Below are 26,482 nucleotides of genomic sequence, written 5' to 3'. Positions count from 1 at the left end.
AGCACTCCCTGGTGAGATCCATCAGGGGAGCTGTAGGGTCCATTAACAAAATGAAATTCAGCCCCTGGCCATGCTAGCTGGCTGTTCTGTTTCATTTAGTCCAGAGCCCCAGGGCCAGAAGTGAAGCTCATGGGGGCAGAACAGTGGCCAGGCAGGACAGCACTTGGTTTTATTATAAACAAAATTTCCCAATCAAAAGTAATAAAGAAATGACATTTATTATGCGACCGAAATATCGATTTCAAACGCCACGATTGAGAAAAGCAGCACCGAGCCCGGGGTCGGAGCTGGGTGAACACTCATAGATCTGATCTCTATCGCAGGAGACCTCCCAAGTTCATGACTGCTGCTTTGGCTGGTCCCTTCTTATACAGTTTTTGGGCAGAGTCCGAATTAATTCTATTCTTCTCGTATTCATGAAGCTTCCTTGTCCCGGAGTTGGGCCGCACAAAGCCTTTCCTGGGTCTGATGAATTGTCCATCCTGGGTGATGAGTGGGCCATTTCTGCTGATGGATGGGCCATCTCTGGTTCCTGGAATAGTTATTTTTAGTTTCCCGGAATGTCCGATTCCTTATCAGATGCGATGTAGATATCAGAGTGTGGTGATCAAGTCGTCATGATGCAAATGTCCCGGTGATAAGATCCAACCCCACCTAGGTGGAATCCTCACTTATTGTGAACGAAATACTTTTAGTGTTGTGAAATTTTTCTCTCAGCCAGGCTGGTGCAGGGATTTAGAAACTCGGTCTCTGTAGGGTCTAATTACATTTCAGTTTTATATATAATAGCACGAATTACATATTTTATTTATAACAGTTTCCTTAGGGCTTCAAAAAATCTAAGCCATTTAATTTAAAAGTATCATGCTTGGCAGAAAAAATCCCCACATTACTAACCATTATTAAAGAGAAAGGCTTTTGTCATGTTCTTCAGCTCAAAAAACACCATCAAGACACTTACTTTCTCATGTACAGGGCAGCTGTGCCAAGGATTATGAAGTTTCCAAAGCCAAGCATCACACTGCCTTTCCCCTCCCTGCCTCAAGCCCAGCAGCAGCTTAGCTGCAGTGACACAGTAAGATTTTCTGCTGAACAACCCCACCTCTTCAAAACCTTAACATTCAGGAACATGCATAGTAGACATGAAAAGATGTATGCACCTCCAAATACTTTCTCAATTGCAGGGGAATTGCACAAGAAACACAGCAAGAGGCCAGACTGCTGCTGTGGATCAGATAGACAAGGACCTGCACAACTTTCTCCAAGCCACCAAACAAATCTGTGACGGGGCATCAAACCACAAGCCATCAAATTTCAAGCTGGATGTCTGATGACAGCATCCAACATCCTCTCTATGACCCCAAACTATAGACATTGGCGACCAAAAAGTGATTCTTGCTAGCAGAAAATATGCCTCATGACAAGCTTTTCATAATTGTATCAGGTATGTGACAGAAGACAGTATATTCTTTCCTCAGGTTATATTTAAATTCTATTTCTGTCCCCAAAACACAGAGGGAAGAAAAAGGCTCATGAAAAAAACCAAAAAATACATCCCAATTTTAATCCAAATTTTCACTGTAGCGAGATAGTTGCAACAAAACATAGGAAACTTGGCCTGAGTGGTTGTTCAAGTCTCTAATTAGAGATGGAGAAAAGAAAAACTGGAAAAGACAGAGGAAGAGATGAAGGCACAGGGAAGAGCAAAATCCTGGGGTCGCATTCTGCACACTGCCATGGCACAAGAACAGAGCATCTTTTAGAAACTGAGCCAGTGACACAGAAATATTGCTGAGATGGACAAACCAAGGGTCAGGCTGGATGGGGCTTTGAGCATCCTGGTCTAGTGGAAGTTGTCCCCACCCATGGCAGGGGGGCTGGAATTAGATGACCTTTAAGGTCCCTTCCAACCCAAACCATTCAGTGATTCTCCAATGCCTTTGGGCAAATGCCTTTTAAGGCAGTAAGTGGTATTTCACACTTTTTCACTACTGTCCACAGGCACCAGTCCCAGAGTAGTGGGATGGGGCACAATGCACCCAAACACGTCCTCCTTCCAAACAGCAGCACCCCAGACAGATTGACAGTAGCTCTCCATGACAATACAGTAAGACACAAAGCAAGTACAAACAAGAGCAAAGCTGCCAAAAGACTGTAAAAACATTAAATCCATCCATCCAATTTTGTTCTATACAGCATACAACCCGTGAAATACCAAATATTAAAAGAAACTTAAACCACCAAAATAACAATCAAAAAAGGGCTCCCAACTTACCATTTACAGCTAACTATGAAGTACAGAGCTGCTACCATGAATAAGGAGATTGTAAATTAAATATTTTTTATATCAGCTGGTAAGAGACATTATGTACATGCAAACATTGCTTTGCTTATAACCTTAGATCAACATAAAACCGCTATAAAACAAATTCTTTATTTAAAGTTTTTGGGACAATAACTTTTGCAATCAAGTTTTTATTACAAACATGCATTCATTCTCTCATCTGAAACATGTTTCCTGCCACCTGAGAAAAGCTAACAATATTCCTTAACCTGTTCTGAGCTCACTTCTAGATTTACCACCTGAATTAGGAAACACCACTTTTACGGATTTATTGTTGCAGTACGATGGTACAAAGCTAATTCAGAATTAGGCACGGGCTACTCTTCTGAGAGTACCAAGCATCTCTTTTAAGGAATCAGTGTCCAACCTCCAAAACCATGGAGGCTGAATAACCTCTTTCACATGCGGGCACCTCCTCTCTGTTGTGGGTAAGCAGCTGTGTACCAGCCAGATGAGGAACTCCAGGGACTTGCTTCCCACTGTCCTTTCCTCAGGAAAACCTTGTGAACTTTTCCTTGGCACACAATGAAATGTGGCAAGCGCAAGACCGCAGCACACAATGGAGACGTGGCTGTCACGTCAGCAGATGCACAGCGGTGACACCTCCATTTCTCTCTTGTAATTTCCCAAGTTCCTGACTCCAACACCCTGTGCAGCTCTGAGGCCTTCTGTTCGCTACATTTTAGTTGCATGTTACATCAGGGTGCAAGGAAAGCAACACCACCTGCATCTGTATATGGAGAACAAAGGGCAGAGCATTCGTTAGTCCATTTCCTTGATGTCTCCAACACCGCATTCCTCAGCCTTGGATCTTCAATCACTTGCAACAGGAACCTGAACTTAGGCAAAGTTTATCAGTCACAGGCCGATAAGGTCTGTTGATATCTACTAAGACAAAAGCACATTAAAATGCTTAATATGCAGCATCTCCATTTGTTACCACATCAGCTACACCAAAATTGTTTAGGCACCGCACTCTTGTAAAGGGTGTGGAAAAAAGCAGTCACAGAATTCAAAGCTGTAACACAATGCACCCCTTAAAAAGCAGAACTGCTTTATACAGCGATTTCAAATTGCTTGAGTAGTACCCGAATTGAGATGCTACTTTTCGCCTTTGCAAGCTGCACTCACTCGCAATACAATGAGTTTTATTATTTTAAATGAACTTGCAAATAATAGGCACTTTGAACCCATGTACATAATCAATCATTTTGGCTCAAAGTCCTCTCTAAGTACACATGGGGATCTGCAAATGAAATGAATGAAGAGAATGGGACACTGGGAAAAATAATCAGCTAATCTCATGCCTGCAGCAGCACTGCACTGACTGAAGATCATTATATTTTGGTTAAATATTAAAAATATTTGCATTTATGATGAAAGCATAATTATATGCACTGCTGGGAAATGACATGTCTGAAGTCTTGACTGAAGCAAGAATTTCTGAGAGTTCTGCCCAGTGCTGCCTCTGAAGGTGGGTATTTGAGAAGTTCTACTGTAGATGCCATCCATACAGAACTGCTCATAGAAAAAAAACAAATTAAAACCAAAGAAATGTATCAAAAAATCAAAATTGAGTCTGATCACATAACTTTCAATGTTCATCATCACTCCCAATTGTTCATATAGGATTTAAGCTTGTGAGCCTGAAGCCCTCAAACATTTCATACTAAGTCTTCCTGTTCTCTCTCAGTAATTTTTAGTTTACACAAAATATAAACCTCACAAGGCATTTTGGACTACATAAAATCAAAGACTGTTCCTCAAAATTAGCAATAAAAGAGCTATTCAAGCAGTCAGGCTTGGAAAAGGAATGTACTGTAAATACTCCACTCCGTGCCGATGAAAGTAATCAGAAGTTTAAAGTTAATTCGTATTCTGTTCAACTTATCAGGGCATTTTTAACAAATATGAGATAAATAAAATATCAGAGCATTTTCTTGCTAAAGTTAGAATTAAACATTAGTAACAGTTGCTGTGCATTCACAAGCTGCACTGCATATTCTGTTAACTGTACTGAAAAGTTTCTGCCACTGCTTTGTAGCAATACTCCCATTTCAGAATACCAAAGTAGTATTGAAAACAGTGAATACTCAGTAGATTTCAATAGATGGCTTTTTAATTTTTTTTAAAATATTTCTTCTACATCTTTAATCAAGTCCTCCTTTAATTTGTGTCCAGGCTGCAATGTATAGTCAAGTTAGAAGAATTTGACTGAAGAAATATAGTACTGATAAGGATAATTTTCCCCCTGCTCAACTATAAAATACACTGAAGGTAGACATTTCAAGATCACAAAAACTGATGAAATCCACATAAATAAAAGCAAATACACAGGCACAAATACCAACCCTGCAGTTTTAAAGCCAATCTATCATTAGCTTGAGACTGAAGATACTGAATCTCACAATTAATCTGAATTTTACGGGTGCCACACCTGACCACACTCCTGGACAGCAAAATAACTATTGATTGGAGACTGCACAAGACAAATGTTTTTCTAATGTATCCATAAAGCAGCAAGGTGAACTGAAGTCAGTTCCACAAAGCTGATGTCACACATCAGCCCAGTACCAGCTTTGTCTCAGTTTCCTTGCTACATTTCTAAAGTTATCCCAATTCTGAAACTGGACCAAGTGATAATCTTAAGCATTCACAAAAAATAAACAGGAGTGCCTCTGAAAGCCAAGGAGGGTACTCCCTTCCTGCCCGTAAGTACTTTTTTTTCCTGTTACAGAGACCCCTGACAAAGACAGTAGAAAAGTAAAATAAATCAGCATCCAAGATAAACTACTGATGTTCCCAATACAAAGTTTAACCTTGCTTCAAACGTTTCTTTTTTTATGTTCTACGAGGAAAAAAATCCAGCAGTGAAATCCAGTTCTAGTTTATCCTTCAAACTTAAATCCTTAAAAACATACTACATTGATATTGCACTATATTGGCATCACCTTGAAGGAGGGGCTGATGACATATGTGACCTGAGGTACATAAAGAACATAAAACTCTTGAAAGGGAAGGTAAAAGTCTGTGGAAGACACTGGAGACATAATTTCTCTTACCCCACTATTCCAGCATCAGCTACTGAACAGGCTGTCCAATACATGCTCATGTTGTGCACAGCTAGCTGGAGCAAGGATGTAAGTATTTTTTTCTCTTCATAAAGTAAACACTCAAATGCAGGGAGAAGATCAATTACGCATTTCATGGAATGAGTAGGATTCCATCTCACCTATTTCTCCAAATACGCTCTTTCCACCCCTCAGCTGACTGGAGTTTATTGTTTGCTTTATAAATACAGCAGCCCTCACTCCAATCACTATTTCTCATATTGCAGATTAAGGCACTCTAATTGAATAATATGCGTTCCTTTTCCTGGATCTGTAGGGGTTTTTTTATGCTAAATCTGTTTATAGATGTCTCCTGAAGGCTTTTTACACAGCATCAGCATGTCTCAGGAAAGCCCAACTCCACATAACAAATATCTGCTTAGACAGGGTCCATGTGGGAAACACGTCTAGGAACACTCCACACCTCACAGCACTTACATCCATAGCACCAGGATACAGTTTAACCATGCTCATCCTTAAACTGTGTTTATATCAACGTAAGTTTGGCATCTGTTACCACAGAATGGTTGCCCATTTTGATTTAGAAAAATGTTTTTAAAATCATAAACCCCAGAAGCATGAAGTAAAAAGGGCCTGTGTCTAGCTTATTGCTTTAAGAGCGAGTGGGTTTTTGGTCAGAAAACAATCTTGTCGGTGCAACTTTATGAAATACATTCCTTATGCTCACTGAATTGGAATTAAACAGAGTAACGCATGGGAGGAGAGACAAGGTTCAACAAAACAAAGGCTTAAATAAAAACTCTGGTCATTAGAAATCAGCCTACTTTTAATACTGTTAATGCTTACTGTTCTGTTGAGTATTCTGTTGCTCCACAGCATGGAAAAAGCAAACAAATAACCAAAGAAAACATTAGAATATAATTTTTTTTTAATTTTTATAAATAACTTATCTGTTACAAAGGCAGTTTACCCAGCTAAATCACAAAACCATCAACTCAAGATATCCAAATTAGGTTTTATTAATAAACAGGTAAAAACTGATTTGTCAATCTTCACATAGAACTGCAGATGAAGCTGAAAAACAAGGCCTCATTTTATAAACAAAATGCATTGAATGCAAGTGCTTTGGGTCTACTGCCTAATTACCTGGGATTGACATTTTCTTCCCACATAAAAAAAATGCAAAGCCTTCAAAACAAAGGCCTCTGTGCATTCACATAGATCACTTGTAAAACTCCTAATAAAAGTGTCCACTGGCGGATGTTTACAGTGGGTGACAGTCTACTTTGTCTCTTGCTACATTGTTAGCACTCCCTCCAGCCTCACGCTAAGTGCTGCTGCTACATAATTCTTTGTGTGCCGTCTTTCATGCATATTGTACTGGAATTTCATTTTCTTGATCTCGGTTACATACATCCCCGATAATGTGAGTATTTTCCTTAAAAAAATAGATCATCAAAATAAAAGAGATGCTTGAGGTTGCTTCAGTGTTCAAGTCTGTTTGATTTCTCTTTTCCAGCCTTTATTTCAGTTGTCCTAAATATTGCTATCCTTGTTTTCTATAAATATGAGACTTCACCACAAAGTCAGGTTTAGAAACTGGCTGCCAAAACAGGAAAGCATTTAAAGTCCTTGAACAAAGCTGTACGATGCTGCTGCTGTTGATTTTGGCACTGTATGTACTTCCCCAATGAATCTCTCTTCAGGAGTCTGCAAGATACCCAGCAGATGAAGCAAGCTTAACTCGGATGCTGATCTGTTGGTGGGTTGAAAGTTTCCTAGTATAAAGTTTCCTCACACCAGACAAAATGCTCCCTTTTTGTGTCACCCACCGTAAAACTCAGTGTACAGAGTGAACTATATGCATAACTCTTGCAACTTTTCCTGCACTTTTACCACGCTGCATCTGCAGGTCTTCACAGATCATCAGCATTTACAAGAGCAATGTACAGAACGAGCAGAGGAAAGCTATTTTGTGCATAGTTTCTTATTAATGCTCTTATTTTAAGGCATTGCTTCTCTCAGATAAAAGCTTAAAAAAAGGGACATGATCGTGCTTAATCACCTAAAGGGAAAAAAGAAAGTTAACAAAAAGACTATTACACTATACATACAGAAGTACAAGAAAATAATAAAGGTGAAGAAAAGAAATCACTTAAAGCAGGCTCTAGAGCTATGTACAGTAGGAAAAGCTTTGGGGTATTTCACTGTGTGTATTGTACAGACAACGCATGCAGTTTTTCCTTTTCATCTTTAGATGTGATTGTACTGATTTCTGGCTTCACAGAGATGTTTTCAGGGAAGACAAGGCAAAGAGTACCACTGATTTGTGAAGTTCTTCCCTTTATCAAAGGCACTATGTGGCAGCAAACAGTTTAAATATTTAAACCTTGATCCTTTTAAGATCTCCTCTGTGCATGTAGTGTTTCACTGAAAGCTCTGAAAACAAAAACACTAGCACTCTATTCCTTTCCCCTGTCAAAATTCAGTAGTGACATCGGGGCAGAGAAGAGGATGGGCAACACCCAGGCACTGAACACGGTGTGTGTTACTGGTAATACTGTACATGGTTTAGGCAGCTGGCGAGTCTCTCAGCAGATTGCCCTTCAGCTGATCAGTGTCAACTGCCTGCGACACAACTCTGAGGTATTGCTTGCTCTGTGGGCTGACATTTAACATTAGCAAAATACCATCTCATCACACCTTCCATTTTACAAAATCCTATGCATAAATGCTTTTTTTGCCCCCCAATGACTGGACAATTCCTTGTACGTTTGCTATTGTTTTACGGAAGGTAATGGGCCTGTTGGCTCAGAAATGCCTGGGCATTTCACACTGTTCACAGCGATTTAAGGCCGGATGATTTAAAAAAGTACAGGCGGTACAACTCCACTGAGCTCCCTCATCTTCATCTGTGTCTGGAACAGTCTTTGGTGTTTTCACAATGGACCTCTGATCTGTGACATGGAAGAGATAAGATAAGCAGTTACTAACTGAAAACAGCATGGAAAGAATTTTGAGATTTTTTTTTTTTTTTTTAAACTGAGAACTATATTGTTCTTCTGAGAACAGCATAGTTATTACAACTGACAGAAGCAGCTTTTTACCGCCCCCTTGACTACAGCTTGATTGTAAGTCAGCCAAAAGGCTCAAGGTAAAACTAGGAAAAGCAAGTTTCCCATCCCTTAACTCTGCTTTCTTCTCTCAGTTCAAAGCTATTGTATAAAAAGGAGGTAAAATTTGCAAATTAATCAGCACAGGAAACACAGATGAGATTTAGAAGTTTGAGGTCTACGGAGTGGTCTAAAATTCATTCTGACAAGAACTAAGTGCTCCGTAACCCTTTGACATGTTTAACTTTTTGATCCTAGAACAAAGGTAGCAGTTCTTCCTCAAGCCAGCTCAGCAGGAGATGTACTGAAGAAAAACCAATGCCTGGCTCTGTAACATTAGAGTAATCCTCCCTACCACACGAACACATCTTTTTGCATGTGCTAGACAACAACCTTCAACTATTTTAAAAGAGAAAAGAAGGAGAGAAAAAGGATGAAAAGGATGAAAAGAGACATGAGCGACTTCTCAAGTTAAGGATTCCCAGTTTAAGCAACTGCAAAATCCTTTAGCCCATTATTTCATCTGGAGAACATCTCATCAGCAACTAATCAATGGCAATTACTGCAAAATGACAGCAAGAGCTTCAGGAAGTACAGTGGTACTGATCACAGTTGCAAGAATTATTTTTATTCTTTTGTGAACAGTGGTAATCGTGGTTTAAGTCAGAGCCTACATGATAGCTAAATTGAAGCTTAAAATGAAATGAAAATTCAAGTTAACGAAGAACTAAGATACAGCAGTGATACTTTTTTAAAAAGAAAGAAGAAAAAAAAGATAATTGATAGAGGGACTTCAGAGCTTTATAAACCAGTCAGTGTTAATTTTGCATTTTCAAGACAGATTGAATGAAACACTTAAATTTGTGAGTTCCTAAAAGATAAGCCAATAGAAATGTTTTGTAACAATTAGTCACAAAAAATTAACTTTTCTTCTTTGATGGATTAGTTTTTATTTACTGTAAAAGGAACTACATAATTGACAGAACTTGTAAGTTCTTCATGCTTTAGTAGTAAAATGTGTCTAATAGGAATGTGTATGGATTTAAGTTTACTTTGTATTTTCACTACCAGGTGAGGTAATGAAGGATAAAAAAATGCTTTATAAAGCATGAAGAACAGTATCGGTTTGAAAGTGTTGCAAACAGTCTGCAGGACAAGAAGTCCAATTTATCTAGACCATTTTACAATGCAGAAATGTCAGAAATCTGTAAGATGAGATTCTGTAACAGTTACTGCACACTACAAGGACCAATCACATGCACATATGTATTATGTGGAGAACTTCCTCGACAGAAAGACTGCACAGAAACATCAGTGGATTCTGTTTCATGTGGTGGTCTGCCTAAGGTCATAGTATGATGCTGCTCCAAACAAGTTAATTTCATTCTCTGCTTTACGTAAAACACAAGAGGTAATTGTTCTGCTTTGTTTGGCATCCTGAGAGGGATAAAAATAAGTAACGTGCAAACTAATGACAAGTAGAATGTTTAAGAGTGGCTGATATTCAGCAATACTGACTGCCATACTGGACTGCATCACCTTCCTCTTCAGCTATCTAGAACTATATTTACCAATAGTCAGAAGAGGCTTTCATGTAACTTTTTATTACATATTCTACAGTAGCCATGAATTCCAGTCAGGGTAACCAACCTGAGTTGTTACTACATCTAAGTAAATCTACTCTTTTCACTATGGATAATGGTGAAGTCATTTAAGTGAGTTTCACTGATCCCTAAACAACGTACCTCATGCTCATTTTTAAAGAAAAGACAGATGCTTCCATTACATAAACTACCTTCTAATGTATTATCCATCTTTAACATAACTCATTTAATATAATTCTCTTTCCTTAATGTATGAATAGAGAGGAAACAAGAGCAAACAGAAGCACACTTACTGCCAATACAAATAAAATGCAAGGTTTGTATGCTTTTGAAGTAATCCATTTCATACTCAACACTTGAGCAAGATTCATAAATTAGAACTTGGCATTAGATACAGAACAGGTATTTGTATCAAATCCAAATTTTATCAATACAATACCTTTGGGTTTTGGTGGCACGGGACCAAGAAATCCAATATTATCGTAAAAATTATGAATAGCGCTGGGATTAAAATGTGGTCCTAAAAATAAAAAAAAAAAAGGTGCAGCAGTTTAAAAAAACAAACTTGAGTAGTGAGGCATATCAGTTTTTTCTGGCAGTAACTCTGTAACAATACTATTATTCACTTATCACTTTTTATATCAAGGTGTCAATACAGACCCCAGTGAGATATTAGTGATGCCAGCAATACACTTTAAGAAACTTATTGCCCAAAATAAGCAATATAAAATAAGTCAGAGACAAAATCTAGCAAACCAAACTCCTTAGAGGTATCCTTCTGCCACTCTTTAAGATAATTTTGTAAGTAAATCTTAGTTGACTTTTTTCACATTGCAACTTTACTCAGAGATATTTTACCTACTATGCAGTGTATTATATACATGCTTAGAATTAAAACTCAGACGAAGTTCTAAATGCAATTTACTGTAACAAGCAAAAAAACATCACCCACCATTCACTCTTAAGGTCAGGTTTTTAGTGCAGCATTACATTCAGCACACCTGTCTACCTTCTCCTGAACTGCAAGTACATTGTCTGAAGGAGAACTTTTGTGGCTCATGTCCCAACTGATCTAACAGCTCACTGCTGCTGAAATTGGGAAGTATTAGTTCCTTCCCTCTCAGTATCTTAGTTCTCCCTTCCCGTGCCTCTCCCTCACATCAGCTGTAGCAAGCTTTTCCAGCAATGCAAGAGTTGTAGCTTGGCTGGTGAACAGAATCAGCTCTGCAAAGGGTCTAAAAAACTACTACAGAGACAGAGTTCAGTAAGTGGCAAGAGAGAAGCAGGAAGAGAGGCGGCTTTCTTGTTGGCAGCTCTTGAACTAGCTCAGCTGTCTCATAATTTCACCCCCAGGAGCAAAGGCTGAGTCCCTGCAGACAAGTAAAGCAGAGAGCATACTGGAAGTTACAACTGCACTTTATATTTGCTAACTTGAGAGGCTAAATACAGACAGAAGTGGAAGACAAAAGAGAGAGATGGACACATATATATAGTTGTATCATTCAAAAAACTTGTTCTCTCTCTTTGATACTCAGATAACGAGATCTCCCCCCCTCCCCCCAGCACTTAATAAATAAATGGCATCACAAACTTCTCTATTCTGAGCCAAGTATGAAATAGGAATGACTGTGGGATTAGGAAAATCATATGGCCAACAAAAACAACAGGCTTTAAAGACAGTTACTTCCTTGGTTTCACTCAAACTAATGTGAAGATTTTGCAAATAGTGTGGTATATCATTTATGTCATCATTTATGACACAGACCTTTTTGAAACATGTGGACAGTGAAAAAAAAAATCAACATTTAAAGTTACTGATGGACTAAGACATACTGTACCTCTTGCTTGAAAAAGATCAATCTCTTTGGTTAGGCAATCTATGTCTATCTGCAGCTGTCTGTTACAACTTCTTAACTGTTGCATTTCTTCCAGCTGAAAAAATAAATCTGCCTGTTAGTCTAATTTTCCCAGTTTAATAACAGTTATCATTCACACACAGGTAGACAGCATTTAGTTATTTCAGAAATGATGATAAAAGAATCTTCCCTAATGACCACCTTTCTTGTAATCCAAGCATAATCTTAGAAAAAGCTTCCAGACCCACTGAATAGTTCTCTCTCACCAGAGTTCAGAGCTGACTGAACAACTCCAAACAGCAGACAGGGCACAGCCAGTGGTCTGGTCCAGCAGATCAATGGATGATCAGAGAGCACTGAAAACTGGTGCATTAATCAGTTTATTTGAGCTCAGTATATGCACAAAGACCAAAAAGTACTTAGTGTGATAGCAGTATGAGTATTAAGTCATAGTCTGAAATGCTAGAAAGGATTACCAGGTCAAACCTTTTGTGACTGTCTTTAAAAGCAATACTTCATAAAGTGATCAGCAACCTGCAAGGTTGTGGTTAAACAACACATTTTTAGTCCCTACTCTAAACTATACTGTTTACCAGCTTAAATCTAAGTATACTGCCCATCCCTAGTCTATTGTCAATATATGAATAACCCCTCTTTCAATTTATTGTGACAGACCACACTTGTGGTTTAGGTTTATACCCTACAGACATTTCAACTTACTGATGGAATTTGGGAAACAGAATTCGATCTTTTCAGGCGCCTTCGTGTTAGATTATTCTCCATTTCATTGACCTCTGATTTTAGTTTATCCAACTTTTTCTTTTGAACCTCAAGTTCTCGTTGAAGTCGCTCCATCCTGGCCTTCTGGTGTACCAGTAAAGCTGCAATACATAAAGTCCCATTTTATCTACTTTATTATCCTCCACATGGCAACACCAGATAAAGATGCAAGTTAGGATTCTTTTGGGAAAAAAACAGACAAAACCACTATTACAGACTGCTTTTCCATTCTCCTCACAAGAAAATCTCTGCCATAAGACAGAAAGTGCTGTTTTTGAAATCAGCACAAACTAACTACAGACAAGCAAATATGAGAAAGACATACAACATAATAAATGGCCATGCAATATTTAACTGTAATCTGTAAAAACCTACAAGACTGACTACCCAAAGCCAGCAACTAATATTTCTTTGTGTATTCAGCCTAACCACTGTTAAACAGGTAGCATGAAGAGGATTTCAGACAGACAACTGCAATATGGAGCACTACATATGCTTATTGCAATTAGGATTGGACCCAGTGTTCATCATAGTAGGACCCATCAAATGAAACCAAACCAGAAGTAAGCACACCACTAGCAAACTGTGATATTTATCAGAAGCTGGATGGTGCAGAACCATTAGTTCAGCTTCTAATTTCTAACACTGCTTACTATTTCTAAAGCAAAAGGCACAAGGAGACCTCATTTAGAAACAATGAAGTTAGCATTTAAACCAGTTTTTTAAAGGTATGAAGAACCTAAGTAGCAGATGACACAAATTCATGCAATCTAATGAGTTTATTTCATTGAAGGCACATTTACTATCACATATCATCACAAAAGCAGATTTCACTGCTCAAAGTCATAATCACCTTCTATAAAAATGTATTTCATTAAAGAAACCAAAGAATCATCTTAACTTCTGCGCAGCCATTCATTCATCCATTAAACTAGTAATTCATATAAACTGTGATCAGTTTCACAGACTATGAATACTTTTATATCACCCTGGAAATTAAAAAAAAGTAGCAATAACAAGGTATTTTAAAAAGATTGAATTTGCCTCACAAAGCCTTTAAGCCAAACTCTAGCTGGAACATGATGCTTAGATCCTCACGATTTCTTCAGGTACCAAAAAACTAGAAGCACTCAAATCTGGTTGCCTAGGTTTCCAAACTAGTAGCAGGAGAAAAAAATAGCACATTATAAAGATCCAACTTTCCACATCTTTGGCAAGAACTGTCTTCTGCTCCAGCTCCTGCCTGTTCATTCATTCATTCACACATCACATTTTGTCTTCCGGAGGTTCTTCCAAAGGAGGAACCATGTCAAACTATTTTGGAACAGTGTAACAGACTGTAAGGCCTTACTGAGATCGAGCCTAGGCTTTTGAGTCACATGTGTTCACAAGATACTGAAATGACACCTGCCTTTTGCTAGGTTTTGTACAAATCAGAGAAGTTTTCATAAACAGACACCTTTATTTTGGGTCACAGTAATTGCACTACAGTAAAAATTGCAGCTGTGCTCATATGTAATATAAAACCATAATAACTGAAATCTCAAGATGGATTTTTGTTGAAGACTTGGAATTTTCAGGTAAGTAATCTCAATAGACAGTCTCTCCTCTCAAAAAGCCTTTTACGAACAAATGTAGCTGCAACTCTAAAGAAAGGAAATCAAAGACTACCTTGCCTCTACTCCTGCAGGGAGCGTACAAGCCCTTTCTCCTGCTACATTTTATTTCTACTTTTAGACATTTCTGTTTTCATTACCTTGGTAAGACTGCTGAGGCACCACAGCTATGCTCCACTGACCAGACTCAGAACTCTTCAGACCTGTTAAACTGTGGATGCAGGCTGCTGGTGAGTAGCCAGTGCTGCTGGATGTGGTAGGTGAAGAGCACAGTTACCAGAATATCAGGTTGCACGGCATGGCATGGCCTCAAGAGTACAACTATGACTAAGACTTTGCCTGTACATCCCCCGCCTCCTTTTTTGTTTAAGCTACTCTTGTAAAGGAAAAAACCCACCATTTCTTATTTCGATGTTCTCCCACTTGTGAGGCTTGGAAATTTAGCGGTCATTACAGAACTGCACAAGGAGGAGAAGGCACTGATGGATGCCCACAGCACTACTACATGCTTTTCATTTTCATGCCATGTCTGAAAAGCTATGTAAATTATTCTCATATGAGCTTTGTGACTACCATCTGACAATTTCAAATCCCAACAGGTTTTAAAAACACACATTAAAAATTACCACTATGATTAAAGAAGAATCACTTGATATCACATACTATTCTTTTATTATTAAAAGTAACTTTGATAAGGAACTTGAAAGAGATTGGTTTAAGTAGAGACTTCCACATATAATTTGGTAATTTTGCTTAAATACCAATTTGGCAGCTGCAGGAAAACAGTGGTGGGGGAAAGACAAAACCCCCCCTGCCTTTCAGTGCGGTATTTATGAATGGAAACTGGCAATTTAAGTATTCAGCTCCCTCTAGTGTTGCTCAGAGCAACTGAAAACGTTCAGAAAAACTGCAGTTCAATTTCTTAATTAAGTGCAAACAGGATACTTGGCACATTAAGTTTTTTGCACTTCTGCACGTTTGCATTCAGCAGAGTGCAGTACACTTCAATGCTCTGGCAGATGCCACTGTTTCCTCTGACATTCAAAGTGCACATTTTTCACAAAAATGATACATATCATCATATTACAGGGAGCATGAAAGTCTGGAGGACAAAAGTTCACTCTTCCTCTCCCAGAGACCTTCTCAGTCAGGCACTAAATATACCTTTAAGTTAGTAAATGTACGCATAACTGTTTTCTCAAAGACTCTGTGCATGTGAATTTTAGAGTGTCTTTTGTTATTTTAAGTGTTTCTAAGATAAATTCTAATCTAGGAATACAAAGATTTCACTCTATTCTATAGACCTACTATTTCTTAAATTTCTTAGTTTGCCAGATATGGAGGGGATTTCTGGCAATGCAATTACTCTGTGGCAGGAGGTTAATGAAGTCTCAAAACACACTTATGCTTATGCATGCTTTCAAAACCTGTATTTGAAGCTGCACAAAATTCAGTCATTTGATATGCAAATTCAGTAGTTCAAACTGATTTTTTTGTTCTCTCTTTTCAATACTCCCTTCACTTAATTTTTAAAAGGAGCTTCACTGACTAGTGGGGCCGGATATACAGAGCCAAATACAAGGTGGTATTTTTTTCTTAAACCACATGATGCAATGGGCTCAGAGCCCCTTGGAGTATGGGCCACAGCTTTATCTCATTCAAGTCCTTTTTCTTAAACATCTACAAGGACTGGCTAAGAACTAAGGAAATTTGTTTCCTGCAGCTTTATTTGTTTTTCTAAGTTTTAAAAAGCTCCAAGAAACCAAATCAAGAGCTGTGCAAAATGTTAATTTACTAATCTAGTTTATCAATTAATTACACTAAAACCACAGTGGCAAGAATTGCTAAGGAAACATGCATCCACATATATAACTATAGTTGGTACCAATGATTCACTCAACTTTGCACACCATCCTCTTTCAAGTTAAAGAAAATACTATGAAGAAGTCAGACAGTCAAAGACATGTAATACTTAACCAAAGGACTTAAGCTCCCTAGTAAGAAAACATCAACCTAATGATTTTATTACACAATTATGTATTTTCTTGATTGAATGCCTTCCCACTATACAGATGGAAAGCTATATGCAGAATGAGCAACTATTAAATAACTGTTCAGCCTCATTACTCATCACATGACTTGCATGCTTACAGAGTGTCCATCACAAAAATGTATGAGTACAGAATCTTCAGTTTCTAACAGGATTTCACTTTTTTATCCATAAGACACTTTATACTAAACTAAATTACATATATATTATATATTGAAATCTCACTTAACTACTTCATATTAATAAAACTAATTACGAATTGTAATCTCTGCTAAATAATGGGAATACTCCTGTGCACAGACAGAACTGATACTGAAGAGAGGAGCATAAAAATGCATCCCCTTTTGGCCGTCCTTCTGGGCATGCACCTAGCATTACTCTTCTCACAGCATTATGAATTCTTACTGACTTCAATAGGGGACACATGCACTCAACATTTCCACAAGCAAGTCCTCAGTATCTCAAACTAGAGTCCTAGAAAACAAGAAACACCCCTCAGCAACCAGTTTTGAAAAGTCTGGTGACAGCAAGTTTCTTAGGATCACAGAGTCAGTGCCAGAGATACAACCAAGCCTTCCAGGGAAATGACACTGATTTTATCTGAGCAGTACGCACTCTTTTACACATTATATAACCTCCAGGTTTGGCAGAAAAAAAGACAGATCTGGGGCAGCCTTCTATTACCCCCTGTGACTTTCTTGGGAGGCAAACCAGAAACATAATCATGGAAGGAGACGGGAGTGCCTACACACACCATAATCAAGTAAAACTTCTTAGATGGCAAGCACCAGCACCTAGAGAGAGGTCCAACACATCTTCTGTTCTCCTGGGTTGGACCATGCATATAAATGTAAAGTAAATAAAAAGAGCAAAGGAAATTTCCTTTGACATCAAAGCAACTCTACCTTCCACCTCAAGGTTTCTTTTTCCCCAAACCAGTTCTCCCTGCCAAGATAAGGAGCATTCTGGCAGAAATGGAAAAGCTGATGAAAATGCATTTTTCTCCAATCGTGGCCAGAGAAACTACTCATCTTCTCTGGCTAAAATTAAACTGAAACAAGCACCTAGCATGGAAGGCTTCTGGCAATTTGGCTAAATTATAAGCAGTTTAGAACACAGAAGACATCAAGTAACTCAAATCCCTTTTTGTATGTAAGAGGGAAAAACCCCACTGCTAAGTGTAAGAAACATGTTTAAAAGCAACAATTAGGATTTCCAGACATCAATACCATACAAGTAAATCTATCACAGACTTCTCAACTTTCCAAATATTAATGATAACAAAAATGTTAGAAATACTGCACTTATTGCAGAAATGGAGCACATATGACAGAAATCCAAAACACCTCTAGGTGTAAAGAACTTCAGCAGCACAAGTGAACTTTATAGTGAAGGACACAGAAGGATGGTGTCTTCCTAAGGTCCCTTGTACCAGCCCACGTCATACATCTACACATCATCTAAAAGCTGCATCTTGGCGTCTGGAAGAGCTGGGCTCCACAGCAGGTAGGAGGTCAATGCTTCTGGAATTCTAGGTTGTGTATCAAGCTTGCCTCATCTTGATAAGCAGAATGCTGATACCTGCAGCTTTTAGAGATTGTGCGGGACGTTACAGTGGCCATCACTACCAAGGGTACAAGAGATAAAGAGGCAGACCTGGCAGAAGTCGGTGCCCTCAGAAAGGAAAAACAGAAGAAAGGGACAACTCCCCAAAAAGTACCAAAAATGAAGTTTTGCAAACCCCTAAAAAGTACCCAGCTTGCTTGGGAAGCAAGTTCGTGATCTAGAAGAGTGTTTTAGAGCCTAAGTACAAGATTGCAATTGCTTAATTTCTGGGTATATGAAGTTTTCCAGGACTAAGACTAAAACAGACAGCTAAGTCTTCCTCCAAAGTAAGAAAAGGAAATACGATCTGGGGGGGGCAATTTGTTTTGCTTACCTACAGATGAATTTTCTGAAGTTCTTTATGCACTGAACATAAGAGAATGTAAGGATGAGTAGCTTTTTGGTTTTGACACATAATCTTTAGAAACTTTTGAGTTAGGATTGACTATTCCTCACCAAAGATGATTATATCCAGAAGTAGTGCACAAGCTAGAATCGCTTTTTGATTTACTTCATTACTATAGTACTCCAGATGCAGACCTGGCTTTCTGTGTCTTGATCACTGTACTTACTTACACAAAATAAAATGGCAAAATTCATCTGAAAAATGTTTACAGTGGTCATGGAACAAGCCAGTTTTTTTAGTTCTGAACTGTTTACTAAGTCCAGAGAGGACCAGCGAGGTCAAATTATTTTGACAACCTATCATGAATACTGCTTAAATATCCTAAGACTCATCCCACATCTTTATATAAAAAGCTTACAGCAGAGTTAATAAACCATCAAGCTGGTCATAAAAGCATGCACACCCATGAAAACAGAAGGAAAAATATTAACAGGTTATCTTGCTGTACCACATATTCTAAATTTTACTCTTCCATTACCACTGAACCGTTAAAACAGATTCCTTTGGCTTGGTGCTCCTTCTCACATTTTAAAATGTAACAGAAGTATCAAGACTTTAAGCATTTTATTGTCAGGCACAGAGTAGGAAACATGGAGGCCAACACTTTATCCCACTAATTGCTTTTGAAGTCTGCTTTTCCTTCTTCTTAAATAACACTTGCAAAAAAATAAAAGGGGAACATTATCCAATGCAAACAGTATCTCAACTGATTCAAAAATCTGACAGTGGAATTGTAGCTTTAAATCACTCGGACAAGTCGAACAAACGTACACGTTTCTTTCAGAACAACATAAAAATGAAGATGGTATGACTCCATTAAACAGATAACGTACCTACTTAAGACAAACACAAGAATACCTCCAAATATTCAGTTTCATATCTTTACCATAAAAAGAAATCTATGATTTGCTTATAAACCACTTTTATTTATTTAGGAAACACTCACAAATGCTAAAATTAAAGATATTATATTAACATCACAAAGGTTCCTGTTCTGCAATCTACATACTGAATTGACAACCTGGTCAAAATCTCTACAATTTATATTAAGAATATTACCTTGCGTGTAGGCAGCATCATCAGATCCCATACTCAATTTCCGTGCATCACTGATCCTATCCACATGTGCTAAAACAGGGTCAGTAAGATGCTGGATACCCTCTGGTTCAACATAGTGATCAGGAAGGTTTAGAAGGTTTGTAGGTTCAAAAGTTGGGGACACTACCCCTGGGGAAACTGCAGGGGGCTTATTTGGAGAAACTGTAATTTTAAAAGTATATTTTGTGTTAGGCTGCGTAACAACCACTCGAGGAGAGGTTGCAGTGGTGCTGTTGCCCACTGCTCGACTCTTGGGTGGATGGTGATGAATAAATGCAGGACCCATGCTTACTTGACCAGACATATTCCTAGCAGTAGTAGATACTCCAGGATTTGTCGATATGAAAAGTGTGGGCTGGTTCCGCACAAGCTGATCATCTCCTGTTGTGGCATTTGCTGAAATGTAGACCTTGGGCTGACCACGTGTGATCACTTCATCAGTATTTGGAGGACTGGCCGATATGTAAACAGTGGGCTGACTTCTACTTAATGTCTGGCTGTTGAGGGAAGAGGGAACAGTGGAGGTGCGAGGGCCAGTTGAACGCAACTTAGAAGAACTGTTTCTTTGTGGTGGTTCAAGTTTGATTTCAATTTGATTTTTGCGAGGTCCTGTGGATATATTCTGAATGTTGTATTGGCTATGAGCAGAAGATTGTGAGCTACCAGATGAATGAATCATAGGTGCTTGTGGAGTAGTAGGAGAACTGATAGGCATGTACACATGAGAAGTCTGGTGGCCTTGCTGGTTTGGCTGTGTTGAGTGTTGCGATGAGGTATGTGGCGTAGTACTGGATGTAGGAACAGTAGTCCAGGGACTTGGCTGAGAAGGCTGGTACACTTGCTGAGGGTGCATGGGATTAAACTGAGATGCCCAGCCTGGCTGCTGCTGTGTCTGTCGAGTACCACTAGGAGCTGTGATGTAAGGCCTAATATAGATAGAATTTCCCTGGGGACTGTTAAGTACAGGAGGAGGTACACCATGTATGTGCAAAGACGTTGGGGTATTGCGACCAGGCTGAATGTTTGGGGCTAAAGTTACCATAATGGGGTTGAATCTGGGTGTTTGTTGAGACAAGTTAGATACTCCTTTGCTGCCTAGGTGAAATCCAAGATGCTGCCCTGGATTAGAAGCACTAACTGTATTAGCCATCCCAAAGACATTAAATCCTTGTGGAACCTGCGCAGGTGCTGTCTGTGGTTCCTGCTGAAACAGTTCATTGTTGGACTGACTGGTTTGAAGGTGTCCATCACTAACACTGTGAGCTAGAGTCCTACTTCCATTCATTCTACTTCCTTCTCTTCCATGGTGATAGATGTTCTGTGACTGCAAATCCAAATTAAGAGATGTCATGTGATTTCGTAGTCCAGGAATCCCAGAATCATCCGAAAAACTTAGGTCTCCTTCACCGTAGAGATACTTTGTGCTCTCCTGAGAGAGAACTGCACAGCAGGCATCCAAATTATTGTTATTCTAAAAAAGACAGATGAAAGTTTGACATTACTGATAAAATACTCTCATAGTTACGTATGCATCCATCCAATCATAACTGAAAAATTAACAACGTAACATCAGACAGAAAGCTTTAGGTGGCTGGCTAGCATAGCTGCTCTACACACACAAGGGGCTTGCATGTGAAGCTCACTGTTCTGGGAACAGTGACTCAGCCAGTGGCACCAAGAGTGGAGGTCTGCAATGTCTCTGAAGCAGTGACAGGGAGATCCCGGACTTTGACAAGCTAGCTTTATACAGTATGATACACCTTGGATGAATACTCTCCCTATTCCTTCTCAGTTTCAGAACCATCTTCAGCAGAGACCAAATCTCTGGCTTTAGGGAGGAAAATGACAGCAGGAATAGATTCACAGCATCTGCACAGTATTGGTTAATAACTTAAAAAGAGAAATAAAAACGTGTTTATTTTAAATGTTTTCCCAAAAACTTCAATACCAGTTATGCATTACCTCCTGCTGAAAATGGAAAGTGAATCTTACAAAGAGAAGAAACACGCTGACCCAAGGAACTGTACATGACTTCAGAAGAAATGTAAAAATTCAGTTTATACAAATATAGCAGGACTACTCTTTTGTAAGATGATCTAAAACCCAGAGGACATTTGTACTTTCATTTTAAACCACTGCTTGCAAAGCTTTTAAATACTTATATTTGTACCTTTTAAAACCTGTAATAGGATGACTTAGAATAGAAACCACAACCTAGCTAATTCTTTAAGAACATTTCAGAAGCAAACAGCTAATCTCTCTTCTCTTTTTCCACGTTTACTAATGTTGTACTCAGATCTTCCCAATTTAGTTTCCTACAGAAGGATTTTTAGAAAGAGTGGACATACATCAGTGACATAATTTCTTCATACTGTGCTCTGTCTGTATCACTTTTCCCACAGAACCTCCCACCCCCCAAGAAATAAAGGTTAATACTTTCAGCCAGAAGAGCCCCTGTTCAGGCCCATGTTATTAACACTAAAGAGGTGGCAAATCCATCCAGCACATAGAAACAGTTACTCGAAAAAAACGCAAGTGATCAAGGAAAAAAATTGCATATGCCAAGTAGCAACACTATCAGTTAGTTAAAGAGTAACACAACCAGATAAATTGATCCATGCTACATGCTTTCTATTATGTCATTTTTGTTAAACCAGCAGACATTATTTCTCATTCTTCAACCATGACGGAGGTGACAGCGTTGTGCAGATATAGCAAGATTGTCTCTACCTTACAGATTTACAAAAACAAAAAAGAGAAAAGAAAACAGAAGTGGGAGAGCAATGACAAGGCTAAACTTCACCCACAAAACTGTAACTATCTGTTCATACAGACCAGATGCAGTTCTGAATTCCTCCAAACTAAAGCAAAAAAAAAAAATCCCCAAAAAACCCCAGCCACAAAACCTTTTAAAATAATAGGATTCCCTAAAGGCTATCTAACAAGCCAGCTCGATATAAGGATTGCTGCAAAAAAGTATTCAGATATATGAAATTGGATCAAACGATGATATGCATATTGGCTCTAGTTTGGAATAAGCACCAGAGGACAAAGTAATCAAAGGAAGTTAGTAGTGAAGAAAGGAAACACGCGGACAGAACAGTGGGTAAGAGAAGATAAGAACAATAGCCTGGTATTTGCTGCAAAGGAGAAAAGGGAGCCAGAAAAGGGAAAAAGATAGGATGCCACAGAAAAACAAGCTAGAAAGATCTCAAAGGCAGATTCTGCATGAACTTAAGTGAATTAAAATTATTAACAGAAAGGCCAAAAATACCAAACCAAAAAGGAACAGGCCAAGCTTGCCAGGCCCTTACATTCAGGTTGAATGCATTTCTTTGGACAATTTTTTTTTTCTTTTTTAAGGCTGCATCCAATCAATTCCAAAATTTCAGTGACGTCAATGAGAAAATTGGAGAACTCAAAGGGGAAACGGGGGCACATGGAACCCCTGGCATCTTCTGGCTGGCAGAGGCAGAGTTTCAACCGCTTCTAGCTCTTTACAGATCAGAGAACCGGTTGATGGCAGAATTGAGCATATTCCAGCAAAACAATACCCCTCATCTTATCTCTGCCCATGTCCCAATTGAGTTTAAAATGTTGGCACCCTGAAAGAGAAAGAAAAAAAAAGAAAGAATAAGAATGTTGGAGGGAAACGAGGAAGCAAGGAGAGGACGTAGACTTGAGGAGCAGGTATAGAATGCTCCGGACACAAAAAATAGAACAACAGGGAATAATGTCCACAGACTGTGGGCACTGCAGTGACTCCTTTAAATGAGGAGAATGGGAGAGCTGAATGCAGGAGGCATGTTGGGAAGAACAGGATGCAAAACTTTGTAGGAATATTCAGTGCTGTCAGCCCAAAACGTTTTACTCCCTAGATTAAGCAGGTTTAAGTTTACTCCTATTAGCTCTTTGGTGGTCCTCTGTTTTTAGCATGCAATTTATTGTTTAGGTATTTCAACAGTGGGCTATTTACCCCAAGGTATTTTCATAATCTCGTTAGCCTTAATTTTTTCATTATAAGCATATAATGCTATAAAACCTTCCTTTAAAAACAACTGTGTTTGGCTACAAAGAATTCATGGAGGACTATACATTCTTTCTGCACAATTCACAGTGATCCAAAGAAACTTGCCTTGTTATAAAAGCCTCATCAATACTACCATAAACTGCAAAACTGCTTATATTCTTTCGGATTCTCACCTGGAGTTTAATTCCTAGTTTAAAAATAACTTCACCCTGACATATGATGCCTGCATGCAAGGTATTGTGGGGGTAAGGCATTTCTTATACCAAATGTCCTCGAGTACTTGTCTTTGACCTAAACTACGCTTACTGCTTCTATTTGAAATTCCTTCCACTATGCTCAACTACAAGGTGGCAGAACTCAGGATTCAGACACTGTTCCAGCAGTATTGCAAACATGTGCACAAGTACTCCCAAATTCTGCATTTCAATCTTTCCCATCAGTCCAAGTACAAAATTTGTTGGTTTAAAGAAGTCATGTTAGGTGGCTTTTATAATAACAAAACCCCCAAACAAACCAAAACACAAACGAACAAAACCCCATGCCAAAGAGAGTAGCAAAGCTAGAAGTTGAGTCAGGGAAACCAGAGCTCATGAAATTTCAAAGAACCACCACAACATGACAGGATTTTCTCGGTGAGTCTTAGCTCTCAGTTAAGAAAAAACTTTCTAGCGTGACAAATTAGTTTAACAGTACTGCACACATGGAACATTAATTACCCTAGACTGTTTTTGAAAGATTTGCTTATGAAAGCTGACTTAAAACACTTACTCAAAATCAAAATCCTTCCCCATAATCTGTCATAATATGGGATGCACAGTATCTTTTCTTCACAGTTATATGGTTCTTTTTATTAAAAAAAAAATCCACTGTATTCAATGTTATGAAGACTGCTGAGTCTCTTAAAGACAAGCTTTTAAATGTATCAAGAACGACATTCAAAAGATGATTACTGATGCGTTCACTCCATCAAGTCCACACACATCGCTCAACAAGCAGTTCTCATGTTTGAAGAACAAAACTGTACTTGTAGCATCAAGTCCTACAGAGCACTGAAATAAAAATAGCAGTGTACAATCCTGAGAACAAATACAGGCAATTTATACTCTGGTTCAGTTTCCTTTTCAGCTAAATAGTGAGAAAGAAGGGATTGGGGAAAGCTTGAAACCTCATGAGCCGCAAGCAAAATTTTGCCTTCTTGCAAATCAAAACCAATTCTGTCGATGAAATGCACTTCTCACAACTTCTTACTCTAGAAAGTCTGGAAAGTCATGATACAGTCTTGACAATGCGAATGTTAAATTGTCACAGACACTCTTCCCAACAGTATAAACACTTTATTTGGATGTATGTGCGTGTGAGTACATATGCATATGTAAGTATACATAAATACGTATTTCATAAATAAAAATACATATAAATAGCAAGACAAACAATTAGGATATAAAGAATGTTGACTCATAACCACCGAGGTCCTAGCCACAGTCCAGAGACAGTTAGCTTCTGGGAAGCTGTGACCCATCATTTTTCCCATCAGTGTATACTGATGGATAAGTATGAATATTTGGATAATTCTCTTATTAACCACAGTAATCAAAGGTTGAGTATCTTAGAATGAAAAAGAAAATCAATCAGTATGGATGCTTTGAATTGATGGAAAATGCAAAGCAAACATGTTTAAGCTACATAGTTAAATAAGTCTACCATCATTTGATAACTCTAGGCATAGTCCCTATGGGGCTTTGAAGGGACATTAATTTATCTGCTGAAGTAGCTAACATGAAGTTATAGAACAAGAAGTTGATACAAAATATGGTATGTGTTCTGATAGCGGCAGCATTAAAAACAGCTGCATGTAGAAGTTGAGAATATGCAGTCCATAGCTTTAGCACTAACTGCAGCACTACTCAAAAATGCTTTGTTACTTTCAAGCCCAACAGAAATCCATTAATTAACTAACTACATAGACTCGAAAGCTACAGCAAAAAAATGATGCCCATCTGGCAGCAAAGCCCTGGGCAGATGCACCCCAGTGCCTCACACCCACTCAGGTCTAACACGGTGGAGGCGAGGCTACAACCACCTTGTGCTGCCTGAGTGAGCCTGACTCTGAGCACCCGGCTGTGCCCACGTCACACTCCCGGGCTCCTGGCTGTGGAGGGTACTTAAGGCCACCAGTGCTGGCTCTGCAGGCCAAGGGAGCTGGGAATGGAAAGCATTGGGGCCAACCTGCACGCAGGCAAGGGCCCACCTTTAAGCCTGATGGAGACCAGGCAGCAAAGTAGCTTCTGGACATGCCCCAACAACTCAAATAAGAATTAAAAGAAAATTTTAAAATGCTGCATTTTGTAGCATTGCCTTAAATTGTCCCTGCTGGACTCAGGTTGGCTTTGCATCCCTCCTTTTGCCACAGTTAGTTTTGGCTCTTGAGATGGCCAAAAGGCATGAGCATACTGATTGGTGAGACAGTAGTCTCCATGCACACACTGATTATTGATTTACAGGCTGATTTACTTTGGACCACCCCTGATCAGGCATGGAAGAAGAGAGGCCAGTGTAACTCTTTGCTTGCTGTGCAATATAAAGGAATCGGTTGTGTATATTTGTCTCATTTATAGAGAAAAACAGAAAGAAAAACATCTGCTTTCAAAGGAGATGACCATACAGAAAGCTTAAAATAAGCAATGCTGCCTACTTGTGCAGCTATGAACGGAGCACTGACCTGTAACATGCATCTGGACACAACACCTTCAGGTACCTCAGGAAACTTCTGTCGCAGGTCATGTAAAACCTGAATATCAATTTGCTGGCTTCCTTGGGCCATTCGTATATTGCCTGGTCAGGATTGTTTTTCAACAGGCAGTTTTAGGCCTTAGTAAAGGGAGTACTCATCTCTTCTGTCCCAGCATTTT

General features: G+C 38.8%; 1 protein-coding gene across 1 annotated transcript; it reads right to left on the bottom strand.

Annotated features, from left to right (window-relative positions):
• Nucleotides 1-202: 202 nt before the first annotated feature.
• Nucleotides 203-26,482, bottom strand: TAB2 (TGF-beta activated kinase 1 (MAP3K7) binding protein 2). Its single transcript, XM_042016395.1, has 6 exons — nucleotides 26,293-26,482; nucleotides 19,505-21,014; nucleotides 12,709-12,869; nucleotides 11,971-12,064; nucleotides 10,572-10,652; nucleotides 203-8,372 (listed from the first exon to the last, which is right to left on the bottom strand). Exons 1-6 carry the CDS (start codon nucleotides 26,392-26,394, stop codon nucleotides 8,227-8,229), a joined length of 2,094 nt encoding a protein of 697 aa, XP_041872329.1. The 5' UTR covers nucleotides 26,395-26,482; the 3' UTR covers nucleotides 203-8,226.

The sequence above is a fragment of the Corvus kubaryi genome, unplaced genomic scaffold, assembly GCF_017639235.1.
Source record: "Corvus kubaryi isolate FWS band 111438036 unplaced genomic scaffold, C.kubaryi_AGA036_p1.0 split3-73, whole genome shotgun sequence".
Taxonomy (NCBI): Eukaryota; Metazoa; Chordata; class Aves; order Passeriformes; family Corvidae; genus Corvus; species Corvus kubaryi.
Note: the sequence above shows the minus strand (reverse complement) of the source record. Positions and strands in the feature narration are given on the sequence as shown.

What these genes read in the sequence shown, in the direction of transcription:
- TAB2 (XM_042016395.1), bottom strand. Translation starts at nt 26,394, where the DNA reads ATGGCCCAAGGAAGCCAGCAAATTGATATTCAGGTTTTACATGACCTG. An exon ending in TGATGCTGCCTACACGCAAG is followed by an intron (nt 12,870 to 19,504) that starts GTAATATTCTTA and finishes TATGTATTGCAG; the next exon opens with CTTTACTGGTACACCAGAAG. An exon ending in TGATCTTTTTCAAGCAAGAG is followed by an intron (nt 10,653 to 11,970) that starts GTACAGTATGTC and finishes TTTTATTTTTAG; the next exon opens with GACCACATTTTAATCCCAGC.